We start from the raw sequence: 23,870 nt of genomic DNA, 5'->3' as shown, positions 1-23,870 counted from the left end.
TTTATTTTTTTTTGGGGGGGGGGTGGTGGGAGGTAAAGAATGGTGTTTCCAGTATCACTTTACATAAAAGTTCAGAATACCTTGGGATTTTTCACCGTCTCATCGACACTTAAAATCAGGCAAGCTGCCTCAGTCGCAGCATTTATAGCATTTATCTGCAACAGATGATTAAACAACCACATCACATATGGAAATGGCTCAAAAATGGTGGAAGAGGTGGGGAGAATGCAATTAGCTGGGAATACCTTCACAACTGCAGGCTCCCATACAAAGTTAGCAAATGAATCTGCAATTCCGCCAGTGTTGATGTCTACTCCATAAAGTGCACCTTCGCCTGTGATTATCATCGTAAGCATCATTCAAAAGAACCTTGCTAATAAAAAATGGTCATAAAAACAACACCCAAAACCAAACTGATCATTGTAACTATCCAACCAATTGAGTGAGAGCAGGAGGGATCCTGGGAGGGAGTTCCTGACTCGGAAGAAATAATCTCATGGATAAAGTGGTCACAATCAACAGATCGGCCAACCTGGGTGAAACTAGAGGTGCGGCATGTATAGGAATAAGTTCAACCCCAGAAGTTGAAAGCTAACCAGAAGGAAGAGCATGTTTCTGTCTGAGTTTATTCAATACATCGGTCGCGTCAAATCCAGCATTATCACAGAGTTGCCGAGGAATGACCTGCAACAGGAGGATAAAAAAAACAGCCATATATTGCTTGTAACCATATTCATGAACAGCTCAACCAATAAATAGAAACCAAGGGCTAGACGAGCCAGCCTGTTAATGACCTGCAGCAGGAGGATTACAAAAACAACGATATATTGCTGGTATCCATATTCATGAACAGCTCAACCAATAAATAGAAACCAAGGGCTGGACAAGCCAGCCCCTTTTAACTAAATCATAAATATTGATCTTCTTTTGATGAGGAAAATGAAGAGACAGCCAAAAGGCAGAAAGAAGCATATAAATAATAGAACAGCCGACAGCAGTTAAGAAAATTACAAAGGAAATTCTCGGTTATAGTAGTACAGAACACATCATTTAACCTAATAGAATAATTCATAGTCCCCAACTTCAATGGCGCTCATCAACAGAATAAAAACAGAAGTAGGAAGGTGGCACCACTCAAATAGCATTCCAGTTTGTAGACAAATAGGCTGACACTTGACTTGGTTGGATCACTCCATCAGGCCTTCAGACCTGTATTACTATTGAGAACTTTTCCCACCATCCACAACAGCACAATGTGAATTCAAAAAAAAAAAAAAAAAACCAATTTCTGTTGGACTAGTGTACCTAATGCAAAATCGATCTTCAACCAGTAAAGCCAGCGAGATATCAATCGTAAAACGATCATATTAAGGGACAAACATAAATCGATAATGGAATTTTTTTTTTCAATTCTCTTATTATTTATTTATTTTTTAACAAAAGAAAGAAGAAAAAAAAACGAGAGAATATGACTAAAGGTTCATCCTTTGGCTTGTGGGAATGGAATCACCACCATACCCAACCTATTGAATCACCAAAGTAGGGTCTGATTGGAATCACCATCAATCAGTGATGTAGATCCAAGATTCCAACAACAGGACATTCCAAAAAGAAGAAACAGCCAGCAGAAGCCAGCCCTTAAGCCCCATCGAGACAGCCATAAAGAAGTCCCATCAAGCCCAGCACCTTAAAGCCACTTGCAGCTTATGTCTTAGGCCCAACTAATGGGACTTATGCCTTGCATAAGAAGTCTTTTAGTAGATATTTTTAAGCAATTGTTTCTGATTTTATTACTACTTGTTTAGTAATAGCTGTTTTTTTTTTTGGGTAGAAATTTAGCAATGGTTATTGCTGTTATAGTACCACAAATTAGTTTCTATTTTTTGAGACTTCTATTCCTGCAATAGCGATTAACTTACTAATACAAGAAGAGGGCAGAATAGAAGCCCACAACTTTGATGATCCAATCTGTGCTATGGCTCAATTGTCTGTGTGAAGCAGTGCTGTGAGAGACAGTGAACAGGATGGTGGGATGTTGGTTGAAGTTTAGGTGGGAAATTCAAGTTGTATCTCTTTCTTTCTTCCACCTTTTTGCTTCCTTCTTGCCTACGGTATCCAGAAAGCTCTCCCAATCTTTATTGTTGCTACCTTTCTGTTCTGCTAGACTCATCAAGTATTCCACTGTTGATGGTGAGATTTAACAATTACTGAAAAATCTCTAATTCAGTAGTTAAAGTAGCCCTGCGGCATCTCTGTTTCCAGTTATTTCTACTCTTTTAAGGGATATTTTTTACCGGATCGTCTGACTTTCAGATCTGGTTCTTAATCTGGAAGATTGTTCAATGCTCTAAAAGGTGAACTCAACTAGGGTATGGAGCTTTCTGTCCAGAATGCAACTTATTTTGGCGCCATCTGAGTTCTTATAAATCTCGCCCAAACAGACTGAAAAAATCCCAAAAAAAAAAAAAAAAGACCTGAATTGCTCTCGGTAAGTCATTTTTTTCATTTAATATATCTAAATATACACCCTTCAATTGGACATGTCTTGATTAAAGAATTTATCGTTTCCTGAAGAGTTTTGATCCTGTTGAGCAGTGCATATGGGACTGGTATCCCAGACCTTATTTCTTCCTTCTTCTGCATGCTATTAACAGGTGTTATGTTTCCTCATTCTTCTTCTTAGTGCATTTGATTTTCTAACACTGAATTTTCCCTCCAATTCTATTTTCTTCTCTGAATTCTTCTAATTCTCTTCTCTCTTCATACATCAATTTCTATTTCTAATTATTGAATTAACACTTAAGCACTACTAGAATTTGCCATCAAATTGCTTGATTGATTCTAAATTCTCCTCAATAGTTTGTTTCTTTCCTTCAGCTCTACTCAAGTTAGCATCAGCTGTTTCAAGAGCTAGCTGAGCTTCGCATCCTTGACCGGTTGGGTAGACCAGTTGGGTAGATCATTAAAAATCAGATTCTGCTTTTAGTCAGTTTTCTTATCGATTTTGAAATCCTACTTTAACTCGACTTCTTCAAATCTGAATCTACAAATCTAATTTCTGCCAGGGATTTTTGGGTGTCCATCTTCTATTTAAACTCTTTAACTGAAACCTGTTTAGAAACCGTCATACTGCTCTTGAGTTTTCCCAGTCCGAGTATATTTGCTCCATATCTTTGAATCTAAACATTAGACTTCCATCCAACTTTACTAGTTTATTTTTCCCGCCCAGTAAGCTAATCGACCATAATTTCTGACTTACCTGATTTGTTTCAACCGACTTATCTAGTTTTCTCTTACATAGTTGTGTTCTTTTCCTGCAATCCCGCCGCAAGCTAATCTCCCACTGGATTTCCCTGATTCAGGATTAAATCTACAATATAAACCATTTGTATACAAGCCAACTTGGCTTCTCCTCTTATGCACAAAAGACACTTATAGCCCAAGAAAGCATAGAGAAAATGCATTCCTGGACCATGGTTATTTGTAAGCCAAGAGGTACATAATTTTTCTTGTATAAGGTTATGCATCAAGCTTATGCATCCGCAGTCCGAAGCTTTAAACTCGCTTTATGTTGGTAATGGTTGGATTTGTACTCACCAGTGTCAAGGTCTGTCTGTCGACTAGCTACCCAATGACACTATTACCACTGAAACCCTTCTGAACCAAACAAAGATACTAAATTCAGCCACAACTCCAGACCAAATCTATAAACCATCAAAAAGAAGTAGATATGTGCCCCACCATCTATAAGTTCGACAGTCCACCAAGTCTGAGGTTCTGGTAAACCAAAGGTGAGAACTATAGTAGTTAGATTTTCTTTTCCACAAATCTCAATGTCCTATAAAGTAAAATTAATACATAAAGCAAGGGCACAGAAAAAGCAGCAGGAATACAGAAGAGCTTATGGCACCAAAATACCAACCTCAAGTGCTTTTGCATAGGAGTTGATGAAAAGTTGTGACTTCCCAGCTATTGTCCGTGCATGTTGCCTCAAAAACCGACTAATCTCCATCTGCCATAAGAATAATATATTAAATGACCAAGCCCTTAAGAGAACAGAAAAAGTCAGGAATGAAGCTTCTGCAGGATAAGTAGGATACATCTATAGCACCACCACCAGCTACAACAGTAGAGTTCTTTAGAGCCCTTCTGACTATCATAATGGCATCATGTAGACTCCGCTCAGCTTCGTCAATGAACTGAAAATGAGCAAAAGGATTAACAACAGAAAAATAAATGACAAAAACAACAAATTTTCATGCTCCCTTTAAAGCAATGACACACCTGATCTGCTCCACCTCGAAGAACAATTGTTGCTGTTTGACCCGATGGACACCCACTAAAGATATTGAATCTTTCATTTCCAACTTGTCTTTCCTCAAAGAGCTCACATGACCCCAGAACCTTTAGATCACCAATTCATTTTTCAGTTGAAAAAGAGTTTAAAAAAAGGAGGAAAGTAGAACTGCTTACTAAGGCTTCAAAACAGGGATAAAGAACCAGACTGTCCTTTTCAAAGCTCAAGAGAGATGGATTCAGTGTGGCCATGATAATCTAAAAATAAGAGACAATTAAGAATGAACCTCGTCAATAATGTTGTTGACAGATGTCTGTACAGTTCCACCGGTTGCTGCAGCAACCCGTTGCAGGTCCTCCTCAGTTACACGGCCAGCACAGAATATATCTCGGTCTGCAAAATACTGTAGAAAACCCAAGCAGACGATGGAATTATTGTTTTGATAATTGAGTTTTTGCACAAGAACAATCTTTTTACCATTGTTACAATGTCATACTGGACTATTCTTTGAGCATTAAGGCAACTCACGCTGGATATTTTTTAACTCCATTAATTTCTCTCTAGAAATTAATGATCAACAAACCATGAACAGTAGAACAATAAACAAATACAAACCCATAGAGCCCAAATGTCTACCCTATGACAGCCCAGATGGGGCCAGACTTTTGTGGACAGGAAGACGCCAAGGTACCCTGCTCACGTGTCGAATTTCAAGCCAAATGGAACTGGCAACAAGTAAAAATAAAGCCTTGCAAATCCAAGACTATGAAGAGGGTGCAAACTAATGATCGGACTACCGAGAAGGTGCATGCCAATAAATGGAGTACACGATTGAGCTGGGCTCTAAAATTTGACATGTTTCCAATCCAACCATCTATTCAACAGTTGGAATTGCCACATAATCCTTCCACCACGGAACCCCTTCCTAATTGGATCGTGCAAAGAACCTTTTTGCCAATATAAAGTTAATAAAATTCACAATCAAAATATCATGCAAAACTCAGTGCTAGTGTTAACACAACAGGGTGAAAAACCAATACAAACTAAATATTGTTAAAGTTGTTATTGCTTTCTTGTTTTTAATTCTAAATCCAAAAAATAGAAGATTCCACATTGTAGGATTTCAAGCTAAGGATGAGATACATGTTAGATATTAGCAAAAGAAAAAACACCTGTGTTGCCAGATCACCAATCGCCAAGCGTGAGAGGACAATTTTGGCACCACTCTGTACACATTTATCCAACTTGTCATAGATAATATTCCATTCAGCATCTACAATTGACTGATACTGTAAGGGATCTGTAAGCCTGCAAAAGGCAAATAACAATCAGCATGACTTTTAAATAGATAACATTTGAAAATATTTTACTGTTATAGGAAAATATTTGCAGGACCCGAGAGTTTAAAGGTCATCATAACATACATAGGAAAGTTTTTATAACACCCTCCCCAAGACTACGGGAAAAGCATCAAAAGAAATAGGCCCCTAATCCTGATTAGGATTAGACAGAAGCAGTCCCTCAGGTTTAAATGCAAAACTCTGAACACCTCCCATCCCCCCCCCCCAAAAAAAAAGGGACCAAACTTCTAGATGCCCACCTGATCTCCGCATTTTCTTTCTCAGACTTCAATTCTAACTCAACATTCAATAACAAAATCTTTGGATTTTTAAACTTCTTTGGCTGCTGCTCAAAACCAGCATAAGAAAATGTCTTCTTGAAAGCAACACCATTTACAAGAAAGGAGTCCCGCATAGTACCCCCTGGAACCTACAGCACAAAACAAACTTCCTACATGGTTAAACTTCAAACCATTTCAAAGCCATACCAAACTTCAAACAAAATCTCATTAACTACAGGAAGAAAAAATTCTATCATCACAGAAGTAATATGCCTACGAATTGCATGCACCACTCAGGTGAATAAAGAATATTCTACATGTATAGACCCAAACACGATTCAGTTGACAAAAGAGAACTGAATCCAGCCAGCTCAAAACGTTCTAATCTCACTAAGCTTTAAATATTCAAGAATCAAACATATGAACACAAAGAGCAACCAATAATATCAAACACATAGTTTTCAAAAGTGCCAAGGTGGTGCCCTAGGCAAGGCCTTATTGGTCAATGCAAGCATAAAACAGGGTTTAGGTTAGGACCTTTCCGGTTATGTTATCCTGACCAAGTTATGTTAATATTTAGTCTACTTCATAGTAACCTAAATGAAAAACTGAAGAGGAGACAGAAACCATTCAAACAAATGATCATTCAAGTTGCATCAAAACAAGCAACAATCAAGGAGGTATCATTTGGTCAATTACCACAATGTCAACAGCAAAAGATCAAAATTCATTTGAAAACTAGCGAAAGCAAACAAATGCAGGAACATAGAGTAATTAACTGTTTTATTAACTGTTTTTCTGCAAAACCTAATAAAAATTTACATAGACTCAAGTACCTATAACACCCTTAGCACTTTTTATTGAAGAAAAATAATTAGCACCACCCAATGACCTAAGACTATGCTTGGACACTTATGTATGCCTTAAAACTAAGAAAAGAATATAAGAAACCAAACTCCAACCTAAATTAAACTTGACCATGCCCAAAGGTGAAATAAAAAATTGAACCAGCTAAAGAGGAATTAAATAAAATCTGAACTAAAACCAACAGCTATAATGTTGCAAAAACAAGCCGCCTCCCGGAAAAACATGACCTTTAAATGAAAATTAGTCTTATCCACCCAAAAAAATCCTATTACATGGGGCCCATAAGCATACTGAAGCCCAATCATAGGCCTACATCTCCCAACCAAAGGGTTGGGATTGATTCCTTGACCACTTGAGTCCAATATAGAATGTCAACAAAATGAGCTACTGGCTCGGATCCACCGCTAAGTAAATTTGAACCAGAAAAGGGAGAAATAAAAATCAGATACCCAAGCTGATGCAGTTCACAGCCATGGAAGAAGATTTATGTGGATTTGGGTTTCGTTCAGTTTTTTTGGGTCAAATTGAACCCGTGGTTCAATAAGTTAGGCCCAGATTTAAGCCTGTGATGGGTCATATGGTCATGGTCTAAGTAATTTTGAGTTTCTTATTATAATGGGGCCAATTGTATAAACCCAAAATTAGGGATTCAAGGGCTACATAAAACTAGGGATTGGTTTATATTTTAGTTGTTTCTACCATTTATTGTCAATATATACAAAAAATCAGCGTGTCTAAAGTGAAAGAAGGTTTGTGTCTGAAGTGAAAGAAGTTTTAAGGAATATGAAAGTAGACAAGGCACAAGGCCCGGATGAGGTCCCAACAGAAGTGTGGAAGAGCTTAGGAATCTGCGGTTTATCTTGGCTAACCATTAACCAAGATGTTTAATAAGATTACGAGCACAAGGAAAATTTCATATGAATGGAAGAGAAGCATTGTGATTCCGATTTACAAAAATAAAGGTGAAATTCAGAGCTGTGATAATTATAGAGGCATAAAACTAATGAGTCATAATATGAAATTATGCGAGAGGGTTATTGAAACCCACCTGAGAAAAAAAACTACTACTACAGAGAACCAATTTGGTTTTATTCCAAGAAGATCCACAACATAAGTTACTTACTTAGGAGACTCATGGAAAGATTCAAAGATTGCAAGAAGGATCTACATATGGTCTTTATTGACCAAGAAAAACCTTATAACGTCCCTAGAGAGTTTATCTTGCAAATACAAGAGAAAAGAAGTATTTCAAGTAATGTGGTGACTAGTGTAAGAAACTGTGGAGTTCAAGATAGTGACCCAATTACAATTGGGTTACATCAAAGAACAGCTTTAAGACCCTATTCATCATAAATTAACCAGAGACATTCAAGATGAGGTTCCTTGGTGTATGCTTTTTGCTAACATTATTGTTTTTGTGGATGAGATATAAGTAAGGATTAACGTCAAGTTGGAGTTATGGAGATCAACCTTGGAATCAAAAGGTTTTAAGAAATTGATGAGCCAACCAAAAGTTTCAAACAAATTGATTATTATTGCAGATATTCTTCAAAATATGCCCTACTGAGGTTTAAAAAGAGAAATAGACAAAAAGGATTACAAATACTCTGGATAGGAAACAGTATACCTTCTTTATTCCAATCATGTTCAGTCTATCATCATTGCCAATAGAAATGACAGCATCAACAACCATAGAAGCAAAAAACTCCTTTTCCCCACCGATGAGCTTCGAGGAGAGTGTTGTAGCAGCACATTTGGCCAGTAAGTTTTTCTTTTCTTCCAGGCTTTTTCCCTCTATACTTACTGCAAGTTCTTTTATCTTGTTAATAGCCTGATGCAAAAATAAAAAAACTCAGTATGAGATAATTCAGCATCACAACGACATGGAAAGGCAAAACTCCAGAAAACATACAAGAGAACATGCAGTTCGATAACTCCGTATGAGATTCTGAGGGTGTACTCCATCCTCAATGAAAGGCTTGGCCTCTTTCAAAAACTCCCCAGCAAAAAGCACCACAGTGGTAGTTCCATCACCAACCTGCACACAACAAAAAGGGGTGAAAACTCTAGAAGGTTCTGAAAAATATGATCCAAAAAACTACAAGGGAGACAACGTGTACATCTCCACACCAATGGAAGGAATGAACTGTAAAGAAAACCACTATATAAAAGAGAAATACAAGCCACTGATCCATTGCATCTATGAGCACCTTTGTGTGCAGAAATCATTCCATACAATGAACCTACAAATCCATACCTTTGCCCAGGCATTTCTAAAATCTATGGTTACCAATGAGAGAACATGTGAGAGGACCAACCATGTCACCAAACAAATTCATGGATTTTATTAAGGACCTTGAACCAAAACACTATTCAAGTTGAAAATACCCACTTGAAGATGTTTACAAATCATTTCTTTATGAACTCCCAAAATTATTCGATGTACTAAAGATACAAGATATATCTCTGACTCTGCATTTATTATAATGGTTACCAATAAAAGAATGTAGAAGGATCAATCATTTGGCATAAAAAACCTAACAACATTTACATGGGGCCTTAAAGGAATTCAGAAAATCACTTCAAAGTCCAGCCATGCCTTTGTCAAATTTAATGATTTCAATGAGCCAGAAGAGGAAGAAACATGTGACCCACTAATTTTCCAAGGGTTCTTGGAGGTGTTTAGACAGACCAAATTTAACCAAATGCAACATGCCAGAGAGTTCAAGCCAGCTAGATTTTAGTGTGGATGAAGAGCAGCTATTTCCACAACGAAATACATTCAACCATGTCCTTGTCATATTTAACAATTTACAATGACCAAAAAGAGGACGAATCATGGGACCAGTCTAATTTTCAACCACAATAGTGTTGGGCACACCAGTATGTGATGTTGTCATTGTTGTCAACACACTGAGTCAACTCATTCAGCCGAGTCAGCAGAACAGCAGCGCAAGAGGGCTGCGCTGAGTGCTCAATGGGCAGCAGCTGAGGAGATGTGACGTTGATGGTGTTGAGCAGATGTGAGGGCTGCAGATAGAGTGCCAGGAAAGTTGCAGAGGCTTGCAGTGTTATGGTTTGATCATCATAAATGGTCTGTGAGTTTCAGGAAGCAGTGTCTGCATATCCCAATAAGTTAAAATAAAATTTAGTCATCTCAATTTACAATATAATTGAGCACATAGTCAAGCTCGTATCAATTTCATAGAGTTTCAGTTTGAGCTTAGGCTGACCCTACAAATCGGGCTAGACCATCAGATTCAGGCCAGGCTGAGCCATTGGGATGGGCTGAACTCAACCCAGCATGGCTCTTACTTATGTCGCCCTTGGCTCACGACAAGCCAGTGTATTTGGGCGAAATTCAGGGTCAAGCTGATCGGGCCTAGGTCTGGTCTGGGCCAAGTTTCATCCCTATTTCTAATTTGTTCTTATGAGAATTATTGGATAGAATTCTAGTTTCAGCGCTGCTACTTTGTTCTCCTATAGCACTAGGATTCATCTTTGAAGGTCATATTTGTTCTCTGCTTTCAGATAATTTTGCAGACTTTTTATCCCATTACAGATCAGCGCTCAACCAGAAAGTTAGGCTTATCAGATTTTTCTGTTGCAAGATATTAACTTTCTCCTTTAGTTGCACTCTTTTCACTATATAGGCGATCCTGGTTCTGCTTGTAGTAGGGAACAACTGTGGCTAAAATTTGAAGGAAATTTTCGAAGGATCATGGTACAATAGATTTTCTGTGGGCTTGCAGCCAGAACACGGGATGGAGGGGGCATTGGCTATGTAGGGTCCTGAAATTAGGGTTTTTGGGTAGGGCCAAGAAATGACTGGCATAAGATGATAAGGGATGGCATTCAACGCAAACTGAACAGGATTGAAAGTGATATGTGAAATTGCAGGTTGCAGGAAATTTGGTAAAAGTATCCCCAGGGTATTGAGAAGGGTTGGTACTAATCCACATGCTTCTTAGTTTTGGTCAAAACTTGCAATTTCGTCTGAGAGAACTCGGTTTCAACTTTGTCTGAGGCAAAACAAAGCGTCAAAATTGGTTCACACCAGGTTTCAACTCTGTTTCGGCAGGCTTTGCAAGTTTTGACACTGCCAAGTATATTTTGCCACACTTGCTGTTTTTGCCAAATCACTTTATTTCCTCCTACTTTTTGGCATTCTTCCCTTCTACAGCTACAATTTGCATAATTGGAACTTGAAGGTAATGGTTTTTCGGTTTTTCCCCCCTAATCTAATTTTTTGAAGAATTAGTACATAGACATAATGTTGGTTACAAAATATGGCATGGGACACATATGTATTGCATTTGCAGGAGCGTCAAGGTATTAGCAACATCTTCAGTGGTATGTAGCTCGTGGATTAGACCCACCAAGAAACTCCATGTCGTAATGAGTAGTGGGTGTTATCAGTTGTATACTTGTATTTCCCTAACCTAATGTATGTTTTGATTGTTTTAATCGCATATTTACATTTCTAGTAGCTAAATTATATGTAGTCAATGTATATAATAGAGATAGTGTACGGCAGCATTCAGCATACACTAGCAAACTTGGGTCCAACAACAAGTAACATTTTTCTTTTTTGAAACTAATTCATGGAATTGGTATAAAATGGTAAAAAAGGCAGCACAAAATAAACTAGGTCAAAAACATATTCTCTGGCCTCAAAACCTAGGTTTCGATTGGCCCAGAAAAATCTTATGTTTCAACCAGGTTTCAGTCCTGACCGAGATATCTCCATTTATCAGCCTAACCTATTGATGTTGGGACTTAAGTAGTAGATCACAGGAACAAAATTGAGAAGAAGAACTTGCAGAGAACTAGAGGTGTTACCAGCAAAAACCCTCCCACCCAAAGCCAAAGGAGAAGTTCATTCCTCACACACACATTGAATTCACGCTGAGAAACCAACAGCTGCAAGCCTTCATTCATCAAAACTACTACTTACAACTGAGAGTCAATTCTTATTTATAATGTAGGGATCAGCCCGGTTTCCGGGGAGGATTCAACATTCAAGTACAAGCAATCCAAAACTAACCCATGACTGGGAAATATAAACCACCTCTAACAGCTACTCCAACATGTAATCAAACTTCTAGAAATTTAACAGAAATAAAACAGAACTTAAATTGCAAAAAGAAATCAGAACCTCAAAGTTGCTGCTGCTGCTGGAATTCTTCAAGAAGACTGCTATTGTGGAAAGACCAAACAGGACCAAATCAGGGGCCTGATAAGCTATTTTCCCCTTTTTCTTCCTACGGGCTGCATCACATGAAGAACTAGTTCCATGGATAATTTTTCTTTTTCCACCTAAATTAGGGAAAGTTGTACTATATTTGGAAAAGCGTGAAGTTCGAAGTACAACTATAAAGGGTTAATAAACCATAGGCCATGTATTAAAAAAAAAATCAAGGTGAGGATAGAGCAAGTTCCAAAAAGCAATCCTCGGCCAGCCATTCCCCAAATTTTGGTACGACACCAATTGAACTAAAGTAATATTACTGGAAATAAAATAGGGAAAAAATTTTGGACTGGACATTAGTCTGGAAGACCGTGATTCTCCAAATAATTGAATATTGTATTCCTTCAAAAAGTGACCACAAACTGCAAAGGAGACCAAGTACCACAGAACCTAGCCACACCAACTGAATCCCATAGACTACCACCATCTAATAAGAAACTCAACACAACAGGGGACTCCCCCCACAGACAGCACCACCACAAAGTGGCTTCATATTACAACAACAACAACCAACTCAGCCTCTCCCAACTTAATGGGATCGGCTACATGGATCTGAGCAAAAAAAACAAAACAGGAAAAATGAAAGTAAAAGGAAAGAAAACCAGCATCAGCAAGTTAAGAAAATATCAGCTAAATGGGGTCGGCTACATGGATCCTTGCGCTTCAATCAGCTCTATCTGATGTCATACTTAGGACAAGACATAAACTCTGCATGTCATTCCTCACTACTACTCCTACTACAGCAGCACCACAAAGTGGCTTGATGTTCTAAAGTGTAAAAACATTTCTTCAAATGGAACCAGCATTACTAAACACCCTGGGAAATTACTACTGCTATTAATGAATTAGATGGGTGCGGAAATATAGCAGAAAATGCTAAAATAAACTTAATTTTATTCTCCTTCACGGTAATGCTTAAGGAAAGACAAATAAGAGCTGACTAGCCTAAACCTACTATAATGGATCAGACATAGGACACAACATTAATTAAAATCATTTCAGTCGTTAGCTGATTACTCGCTGACCGGAGTACCAATTAGTAGTCACTGACATATGCAAAGAGAGGAGTTTCTCTGCTAATGATACCTCAGAGTCCTGGGACTTGGCGATGTCAACAAGAATCTTTGCCGCCGGGTGGACGATGTCGAGGAGTTTCATAATGGTAGCACCGTCGTTAGAGATGGTAGTATTGCCTTTATCGTCGTGTATCAGCTTGTCCATTCCCCTCGGGCCTAGGGTCGTACGAACGGCGTCAGCAACTATGGTGCACGCATTGATGTTGCTCACCAACTGTGGCTTGCCTTGAGACGTATCAGTACCTTCCTTTAGCAGAATGATCTGGGGTTGCTGTTTTTTCACACAAGCAGACAAAGAGTAAAACACAGACACATAAATGTGAATCAGAGACGATAACTAGGGTTGAGAATAGAGATCGGAGACTGCGGAAGTTCGCTTTTTTTCAGAGGAAATGAGAGAGACGAAGAGATTTACCATCATAGCCGACATTGTCGCTAAAGATTCAGTTCGAGAGTTATGAGTGACAGTGAAAATGTTAGGGGTTTATGGTGCAGCGCCTTGAGATTTAGAGTGAGAGTCTGAAGGAAGCCTACGCAGCGGCTTCTTTCTATGAGTTCGCAGAGAAAAGAAGAGGGGAAACGGAACCTCTAGGCTTTCCACCAAGGGTCTAAAATTGGAAGACTCAAGGCTCCGTTTGGCCTGAAGAGGAATGCAAGTTTTTGTGTAAAATAAAACTTATTTTACAGAGAAAAATAATATCAGAATATGTTTGATTTCCGGGGAAAGGAAATGATTTTTTTTTTATTATTATTAGGCCCAAGTAAAAATGAACTCATAATTTCATAATTTTGATATTTTGATCTTTGTCAACTAAACAACCCTAGAAAGTGAATCTCAAATAAATAAATAAATAATAAAATGTAATTATTATCCTATGTGATTGTATAAAGGGAAAATTACATGATTACCCACTTTTGGGTTTTCCTTTACAAAATTACCCACAAAAAGTTTTGGTTAACAAAAATACCCAAAATTGGGTTTGGGTTTACAAAACTACCCACCCAAAGTTTCAGTTAACAAAAATACCCAAAATCAGGTTTAGGTTTACAAAACTATCCAAAATAGTGAGTCTTCATCTTCCACATATAATCATGTATTTTTTTATTATTGAAACTTTGTGTGGGTAGTTTTGTAAACCCAAACTCAATTTTGGGTATTTTTGTTAACTTAAACTTTAAGTGAGTAATTTTGTAGAGGAAAACATAATTTTGGGTATTTTTGTTAACTTAAACTTTTGGTGGGTAATTTTGTAAAGAGAAACCCATAAATGGGAAATCAAGCAATTTTCCCTTGTATAAACTACTTACCATCTTTAGTAATTAATATGATAATAATATATCTTACATTTCATTTCTATTTTATATTAAATACTAAAGAGTTTTGGATGCAAAGTGAAGTGATAATTCATAGAGGAATTATTAATGTAACAAGGGCATGTTATTTTTAAAAACATAAAAAGACGCCAACTATCCTCTTAAAGCTACAGTAGGGGACACAATTAGAAATTAGTTTACGAGGATAATTGAGTGAAATCATATTCATTATAGAAAAATGGGTTAAAACAAAGAAATTTAATTAAAAAAAGAGGAAATATCATTCCCATCCCTTATACTTAGTCGTAATATCATGTTCCCCTTAGGTAGTTTGAAAAATATCACTCCCCTCCCCTTAATCTAAAAGATTCTATCAACCGTTCCATTTGTAATTAATAGTGTTAAAGATGCAATTAAAAAGACAATATTACCGTCAGTCATCTTTAACATAAAAAATCCCCAAATCGATCTCAGCCCTACGATGTTCAAACAAATCCCATCTCAGACAGGGTGGTGGCGTTGAGATTATTTCGACAAAATCAGATTCAGGAGTCTGCAGATTTTAACCACCACCAGCATCACCGAAGTTGCTCAATCGTCGGCTAAGGGTGTCAATAGGTCTGGAACCAAGTATTCGGTCCGGTTTCAATTTTGGTTCCAATGAGTGTTAGTGTGATCCAGAACTGGCCCAAGTCCTGTCTTGATTCTGAAAATTGGTACTCATAGCCGATCTATCCGGTTCCGGTTCAGTTTTGGTTCCTATTTGGATTTTGTATTAGGTTCTTATTTAGTTACAATATCCAGTTTCAAATTCGATTTTGTTATGCAGCTGTTGTTTTGTAGACAAAATATAAATGTTTATTCACTACGTTATTGGTCTTCCCTAACAAAAGAATGAAAAAAAAAAATCATGAGCTATCGATCATCTATTGAACTTCTAATATCGTTAATTTCACTACTTTAAAATACAATATGCAAATAAGAGGAAGAATATAATACTTTAAACTTGAATAGTTACAATTAAGTAGATTGTTTAACTCACGATTCATGAGTCCCAATGCAACAAAAACTTAAAAAAAAAAAAGAGGGTTTTAGAGTTGGACTATAATTGAAACTCTATAAGATGATTTATCATTTAGATGATTGAATGTATAGGGTTTCCATATAAGTAATGTCAAGTTTTTAGATAAAGAGGAAAATATGGACATTAAGTTATCCGGTCCAGTTTCGGTTAGAACCATCGGTTCTTGGTATAAATCTGGATCCAAATCGAACCGAATTATAAATACTTATTTAAGATCCAGGATTTAACCATATTATAATGGGTTGGATTTGGTTGAGGGTATTAGGTCCGGATCTAGATTTAATTTTCGGTTTCAATTCCGATTTGACACCCTTAAGGTCGGCAGGGCACCGGTGCTTGAGGCACACTTTTTGCTGTTAGATTCTGCAGGTACTGGTTTGGGAGGACATTAGTATCTCCTTGCACCATCTAAGAAAACACTTGGGTTTTTCCTTCTTCGTTGGGTCACATCGCGAGAGGTCTCTCCAACACCACCTTCTCGTCTTCCTCGTTGCTGCCCGTTGTCTCTATATATCAAGTAGACTTTGCAGACCACTACTTTCTTGCTCTTATTATTATATTTTGGGCACTAGTAGGACTTGACGGGTCTGTGCTCCAAACAGAATATATGTATAAAATGCATGCCCAACCACCAATTTAAACTGTGGCAAATCACTATGGAATTGTTCAAGGGGGACAGATTTTGAAAATGAGTTTGCTTGAATTTGGCCTACTGTGTTTCTCCATTCAATTTGTTTTAACTTTTTTTTTCACATCCTAAACATTTCAATAGTTCTACAAAATTTCCTTTAATTTCTTAGTCTCTTTTCTAAGATCTGTTAAAGGTTTGTTGAGAGAGGAAAGTGTTTGAGAGAGGAAAGTGTCTGGAGATCCACCGGAATTCTTTTTATTTGGTACCATTTCTGCCTACAAAGAGAAAGGGTTTTGCAGATCCACTGTCAGTCGGAGATGCGTTTTCGGCAAATTACAGATGACCATTGGAGAATGCTTAAACTAAGAAGATGAATAAGGGGCAATCTTGGAACCTCACATCATGTAAGGGTAGTTTAATCAAGAAGATGAATAAAGGGTAATCTTGAAATCTCACATCATATAAGGGTAGTTTGGAAATTATAAAAAATAAGTTAAGGATAATTTCATCACTTAGGTGCCGTTTGATAACACTTTGGGAGAATGTTTCTGGTGTTCTTCTATTCTGCAGGAATGCAAATAGAACAGAAATATGTTTGGCACGTCCGGTTCATTTTTGTATTCCCCCGGAATGAACCAATGAAAAAGAATGAGTAAAGAATACATTGCAAGAGTACCAAAAAGCTGCTTTTCTATTCTTTTAGAAACTTAAAAGAACAGAACTATTCAAAACCCCCACAATCCCTTTTCTCCATCTCACGATCAAAAACTCCCAAATCCTAAGAAAAACCTGCAATAGGTTTTCACTCTCTCGGTCGCGGCTTCCCTGCAACTGCTACCGCCTCCCTGCAATGGTCGCCGCTTCCCTGCAAACCTTGAACTCCCCAAATCCTCTAACCCTTTTCTCCGTCGTAGAATAATAAAACTGGGACTTGCCCCTTTTCTCCAAGTTGGACCATAGTCTCTTGCCCCCCTTCTTCTCCGTCTCCGTTTCCGGCGACTGGCGACTGGCGACTGAGGGCGATAGTCCTAATAATGTCCTAACAATCAGTACCCCCTTGCGTCCTTCCTCTTCCCATCGGTTGCTGAAAACTCAATCTAAGGCGGTTGCTACGGCGGGAAGGCGACTTACTGCTCCTTTTCTCCGGCAAGTCGCCATCTGAATCTATTGAGTTGAGAGACTGTCCCTTCTGCTTCTCCGTCTCCATTCGGCTAGCGAGTTTATCTCTTCTCTGTAAGTTTTTCTCAGAGTAAAGTGGATGCATCTCTCTCTCTCTCTCTTCTCTGTAAATTTTTGTCCCATGAGTAATGCATCCCAACTCAAGCCCCTGACTATTTGCAAGGTATATTGTCTACTGGAGTGAACATTTGTGTGAATTTGAGAAACCCAAACTCAAAAGTGTTATTGGACCTAACATCAAACCTTCTGTATCATAAGGTAATCCCAAACCCAAACCCAAAATTTGACATGAAAGAACTAAATTTGATTGGGTTCTAAATGAGAACATCTGTTTGATTAGGCTGCAAATTATCTTCACATTAAGGGCTTGTTGGATATGATGGTAGGGAATGTTGCTAGCATGATTTGGGGGAGGACTCCGGGGAAGATTCAGGAGGTTTTCAGTATTAAGAACGATTTTACTCCAGAAGAAGAAGAGGAGGAGATCTGGAAAGAGAATACCTGGGCTGTCCTGTGAGTTTTAATCTAAGAGGAATTAGGAGGTTTGAACAGAAGAGTAATTAATTACGCAGTTTTTCTTAGAAGGGAGATACATCTAGAAACTGGGCACTACAATTTACTAAGGTTAATCTATTTTTTTAGTGGGCAGGGTTACAGTTGTAGCTTTAGATTTCAAGTTTCAGTAGCTTGTTTGTTGCTTTAGTTTGTGAATTGTGTTCACATTCCACTCTAGTAATTTTCTTTACAACTGCAAGAAAAGTCCTCATGCTAACCCAGTATTTTAGTTAAAAATCTTAACTTATATTGGGTTTCTTCAATTTATTCTTTTATTGGTGTTTTTCTGATTCAAGGTGAAGTTGCGGTGCTTGTGTTCTTTTTCATTATGCTTCCTTTGAACCTCCTCTTACCTTTTTCAGGGGTTAAACTTAATTAGTATTAGATGTGGAAATCCAGAATAATGAGAAATGATTTCAAATCGGAAAGCTAGGTTTAACACACCATGAATGCATCTTCTCGACTATTATTCTAGTAATGAGAGAGAGGTTGTGCCTGGGCCTGCTAAAAAAATTAAATATGATAGAGGAACGGCTTCGATGAGTGGGAAATGATTTAGAGCATCCCTCTTATTGTCTCCATTAGTTTAATTCCCCTCGCCTTAGGCTATCAATTTTGGCTTTGAGCTACAAATGCATGGCAACAGACCTCTCCATCTAACATCTCACCCTCTTGATCAATATCAGGGCAGAGGCAAGCCAACACCTTCTTGCCCTCTCAGTCAACGGCAGATATGAGGCCAGCAGTCCTCTTGAACAGTGGCAATGCAAGGTTATTTGTTCTGACAGTCCCACAAGGAAATTCCATATTTAGAGAAAGCATCATCTCAAAGGTGCAAATGAAATCTTTGAGCATAATAAATTCAATTGTTATACAACTTTCAGGACACTAAACAAGCAGGAATTTCACCTGGAAATACCAATGAACAACTTGAGTTCAGCTTTAGAATTTCAGCCTATTGTTATACAACTTTCAGATGGAGCCTTGTAACTTGGGTTCAGCTTTAGAATTTCACCTGGAAATACCAATGAACAACTTGAGAATAAAGTGTTAAATACTCCTTTTCTTTGAATTTCACCTGGAAACTCCTTTTCTTTGAATTTCACCTGGAGACTCCTTTTCTTTGATGTGCATAGACTATGTCTCAAATACTCATTTTCTTTGATTACTTTGATCGATCGTGATGGGTTTCTGAAAAATACTCATTTGAGCATGATGTAAACAAATACCAAAAAAGACATGTATTTCTTTTTTTAGGCTATAATGAGATGTGTTTCTAATTTTAGAGTAATGGCATCCACTTCGAGAGCTAATAACGAGGCAGCAAAATGGACTCAAAGCGAACATGATTATCTCTTGAAATTAATAAATGAACAAGTGAAAGTTGGTAATAAGAGTTCTAGCACTTTCAATAAGGGTGGGTGGAACAATATCAAGAAGGGGCTTGAGGAAAAAGCTAATCGGTCATTTACGATGGTTCAATTAAGGAATAAGATGAATAAAATGCGATTCGATTACAGCGCTTTCAAGAGACTACTGGATACTACAGGTTTTGGTTGGAATTCCGTGACGAGGACCTGTACAGTTGAAGATGAGAGTGTTTGGGATGTACACATCAAGGTATACTGTACTTTTATATGATTTTTTTAATATTCGGTGTAATTTTATCTAATAGCTAGTTTGTAAAATTTTCAGGCAAATCGTGATTGGTCAAAGTTTAGGAGGAATGGGCTACCACATTGGCCTGAACTATGTATAATTTTTGGGGATTCATATGCTAGTGGGATAGGAGGATTCGGGAATGAATCTGATTTCAGGTTTGAAGAGGAATCGAGAGGTGTTGATGATGAGGTGGATGCAGATGTAGATGTAACTCCAACTACTCCATTGGCTAATACCTTGCCAACAAGTTATTATGAAAGCCAAGATCCAGGAACTGATCGTCCTAGAGTCAACAGAAGACTTGATAGGACACCTACAGGATATAGGAAGAAGAGTAGGACAACTGGTATTGAACGCGCCATACAGACCCTAGCCGAGTCAGTAGCAAACAAGAATACTTCAACCCCTAGCTCAACTCTAATGGGTCTCACTCCAAATACCACAGATTTCAGCACTTCTACTTGTGTTAGATTATTGGAAACTATGAATGATATCCCAAGAGAGTTGCATATTAAGGCGTGCAAGAGGATATTGGTGGATCGGGAATGGAGAGAATTATTCATTACTCTCAAGGATGAAACGAAACAATTGGCTTTTGATGTGTTAAATTGATGGATGATAATCTAACCTTTTTTTTTAATATGGATGATTGTAATGAAATACATTTAAGACCTTTTGTAGTAGGATCGATATATTTTGTTAGGTACACTTGATGTAAAAGTATAATATGGATATTTACACTTTATGCTACTTTTCTAAATATGCCAGTTAAATTTTACTATTATTGTAGCAATGATTCTATTGGATGTCTTTTGTTTTAAATACTTATTACATCATCTGATAATTATGTATGTTGGATGATTATAGTTTTATAGATCTTTTGGAAAATTTGTATTAGGGGATAAACATTTGTATGATATTAACAAGTTTAAAATTTGTATGAATCAGTTATGGCAAATGTCGATAATACTCCAATAATCTCCTCTACTGACGACGATGTAGAAGAATTGATTCTCGCAACATTTTTGATAGTACAATGTCATTATTCCAGCGATTTATACACTAGAGAACCTCGCAGGGATAGTGCATTCACAGGGGCAGCATGGGTACATGAGGTGTTGCATGGGCATGCAAACCGCTGTTACGAAGAATTTGGCATGGAACGACATGTGTTTTTAAATTTATGCCTACTAATGAGACATCGTGGTTGGTTACAAGACAGGCGCAAAATTAGGGTAGATGAACAATTGGCAATGTTCATGTTCAGAATAACAGGTGTAGGTCCTACTAATAGAGTAGTTGAGGAGAGATTCCAACATTCAGGACAGACTGTCAACTATTACTTTGGCAAAGTATTGCAAGGGGTGCTTAAGCTTTCTAAGGAGCATATCAAAGCCCCATCGTTTGATGAGATTCCTATGGAAATAATTGCAAACAACAAATGGTAGCCATATTTTAAGGTAAATTGGCAATTTTCTTTCTAATAAGTTTACATCATTTTTTAACTTATGATCGTTTTTTGTTTCACATAATAGTGCTTTTGGTTGGTTTTTTGTTTTATTTTAATTAGGATTGCATTGGTGCCATAGATGGTACACATGTTACTGCTATAGTTCCCAAGGGAAAACAGATCCCATATCGAGGACAGAAGGGGATAACAACCCAAAATGTGATGTGTGCCTGCTCGTTTGACATGAAATTCACTTTTGTATATGCGGGTTGGGAAGGCAGTGCAAATGATTGTCGTGTATTCAATAGAGCCCTAGAGGATCCTACTTTATGATTTCCTCATCCTCCCCAAGGTATATCAATTCCCAAATTATCATGTATGCAAATGATTATTGTGTATGCTTTTAATGTCTTGCTTTATCATATTGTAGGGAAGTATTACGTTGTAGACTCAGGATATGCGAGTAGGAATGGATACTTGACACCATTTAAAGGAGAGAGATATCATATACCAGATTATAATGGAGGAAGAACACAACCCAAAAGTACTAAGGAATTGTTTAATTATAGACATTATTCTTTAAGGAATCATATTGAGCGTTGTTTTGGGATTTTAAAATCAAGATTCCCTATTTTAAAAAACATGCCTCAATTCTCACTTAGTTACCAAAGTTATATTGTGATAGCTTGTTGTGGACTTCATAACTATATTAAATCTGAACAAATAGCAGATGCACTTTTTCAACAATATGGGGAAGATGACTACTATGATCCTAATGAAGAGAGAGTCAGGGTAGTCAACGCTCACGGAGAACAAGAAGATGGTGATATTGCGAGTACTTCTACTACAATTCATCAGGGCAGTCAACGTGTACAAGGAAGACAGATGAATGAGCTAAGGATACAAATTACAAATCAGATGGCAGTAGATAAGGGTTACCCCCTGATTTGATTGTTTATGTAATAAAATTTCAAGACACCTATTTATAGCTATGATTTTTATTTTGTAATTCCTATAAACTTGAATAGTAGACTTTTGTTTTCTTATTAAGATAAATGTGGAAACTCTTTATGTTTATATTTTATTATTTCCTTTAAGTAATAGTATTTTAAAAGATAATTTCATAAACAAATTATTTCCTTATTTAAGTTAAATTTGACCATAATAGCATGTTTGTAATTATTGATTTCATTGTTCAAAAGTGAATTTTCATTATTGTACTCTCCAGGAATAGAAGTGTTTGTCAAACGCTGTTTCTGTTCTTTTCCTGTTCTAAAGCCATTTCTGAAATAGTTTTACCAAATGTTGTTTCTGTTCCGCCAGAGTGTCTTCACAGCATGGAATCGAAAAAGAACACTTCTGTAAAAGAACACTCTCCAGGAATAGAAGTGTTATCAAACGGCCTCTAAGTGTGGTAGGAACAATATTCATGATCCCTGAACCAAAAGTGGCTTATTTTAGGATTCTTGAATTCCCAACCCCTTGTTCACACATTCACTAAATTAACAGCCAATGATTCATCCAAAGTTAGTCTGCTTAATGATAGGGGTGGATAGGGTTTGATGACCCTGGTTCACCTAGTGTTATAAGCGAGAAATTCATACAAATGACTTGTTGAGAATATTCCCATAAGACATTCCATGTGATAAAGTCATGCTTTCCTTGCTCTTTTGCCCACTAGGTGTCCTTCCTCCTAATTTTTCTTAGGACTTCTTGAGACTTGACATGACTCTGACGGGATTGTCCCTGAGTCATGTATCTGGACATTCTTCTTAAGTAGGAGGGACACCTTTTATCCGAAACCCACTTAGGAAAGAAATTCTTTATGCTAGAATATAATGTAGGAACATTCCTTTTCAAGACCGCAAACAAGTTCTACAATTAGCTTATGGCACTCCTAGCTTCTTCATCTATTTCCTACATAATGTGAGCATGCGGTGGATTTGGACCAACAAGGCTTCCTTGATAAGATCTATATATGCATGGTACATAATCCTTTTGATATACCCATAGGTACAAGATCAAGAGGGTGACTTCCTTTCCCATTACTCGTGATTACACACGAGGTTAAGCAATTGGCCACGGGGTGGTGGAACCGTGAGTGATTGTGTGCAAAAGTGTAATGAAGGGTAATCGTCATTCGATCTCAGAATGCCATAAAGTGCATGGACCTCCCTAAGGGTGCTGGCACAATTACAACATCCTCAGCATTTGATAATACCTTCCACTCTTGTATAGGATGCGGCTATCATTTGCTCTCAGAGAACTTAGTATGTCATGCACTGACATCCCCGAGGGTACAGGCATGACAAGGAGTACCCTCGCTAAATGATTTCACTTTGAGCACAATGCATGATGCAGTTAGTGAATACAATTACAAACATGGGGTTAGCCAAACATGTTTTCAAATGAATGTAGTGGTGGAAAATGTTCTTGTATTTAATGGTAGCAACTAATGTCAGAAGCTTGACATTCTATCCCCAGTGGAGTCACCACTGTGAGGGTAGTGGCCGGAGATGCCTCTACCCTCTTTGTGAAAAGGGGGTTGGCGTCGATACCAACCTCTCTCCTCTCTTTTTCTTTTTAATAAGGGAGGGGTGTGTTGTGTGTGATTTACTTGCAGGCCCACGCTGCCGTATCACTGCTTAAAAATACATGGAGGCCTATTTTGCAAGAGTATAAAGTTCATCATTTGAGATGGGGATTTATGATGGTCCAATATGGGGATTGGGATCATACAAAAGGGTTTGAAGTTGTCACCTAGGATTATGGGCCTAGGACCCAGGGGTGGATCCAATTTCAGAGAAAAGGGCCTGAAAGTTGGTCTGGTCTAGAGATTTAGGGAAAGTTTCAGGTTACAGAGTTGGGAAGGTGTTAGGCACT

The 23,870-nt window shown here is 37.7% G+C and overlaps 1 protein-coding gene across 1 annotated transcript in view; it reads right to left on the bottom strand.

The window, feature by feature from the left end:
* The window catches only part of LOC122074041 (T-complex protein 1 subunit eta), a 14,687-nt gene extending 958 nt beyond the window's left edge, over positions 1-13,729 (bottom strand). The window contains exons 1-13 of the mRNA XM_042638830.1: positions 13,528-13,729; positions 13,123-13,383; positions 8,698-8,823; positions 8,413-8,616; positions 5,898-6,067; positions 5,470-5,605; positions 4,584-4,700; positions 4,285-4,404; positions 4,101-4,199; positions 3,923-4,012; positions 597-684; positions 246-334; positions 81-155 (exon numbers count right to left, since the gene is read on the bottom strand). Coding sequence (XP_042494764.1) covers positions 81-155; positions 246-334; positions 597-684; positions 3,923-4,012; positions 4,101-4,199; positions 4,285-4,404; positions 4,584-4,700; positions 5,470-5,605; positions 5,898-6,067; positions 8,413-8,616; positions 8,698-8,823; positions 13,123-13,383; positions 13,528-13,542 — 1,590 coding nt within the window. The 5' untranslated portion in view covers positions 13,543-13,729. The remainder of the gene's footprint in view (positions 1-80; positions 156-245; positions 335-596; positions 685-3,922; positions 4,013-4,100; positions 4,200-4,284; positions 4,405-4,583; positions 4,701-5,469; positions 5,606-5,897; positions 6,068-8,412; positions 8,617-8,697; positions 8,824-13,122; positions 13,384-13,527) is intronic.
* Between the last annotated feature and the right edge of the window lie 10,141 nt (positions 13,730-23,870).

The sequence above is a fragment of the Macadamia integrifolia genome, chromosome 3 (genome assembly GCF_013358625.1).
Source record: "Macadamia integrifolia cultivar HAES 741 chromosome 3, SCU_Mint_v3, whole genome shotgun sequence".
NCBI lineage: Eukaryota > Viridiplantae > Streptophyta > Magnoliopsida > Proteales > Proteaceae > Macadamia > Macadamia integrifolia.
Note: the sequence above shows the minus strand (reverse complement) of the source record. Positions and strands in the feature narration are given on the sequence as shown.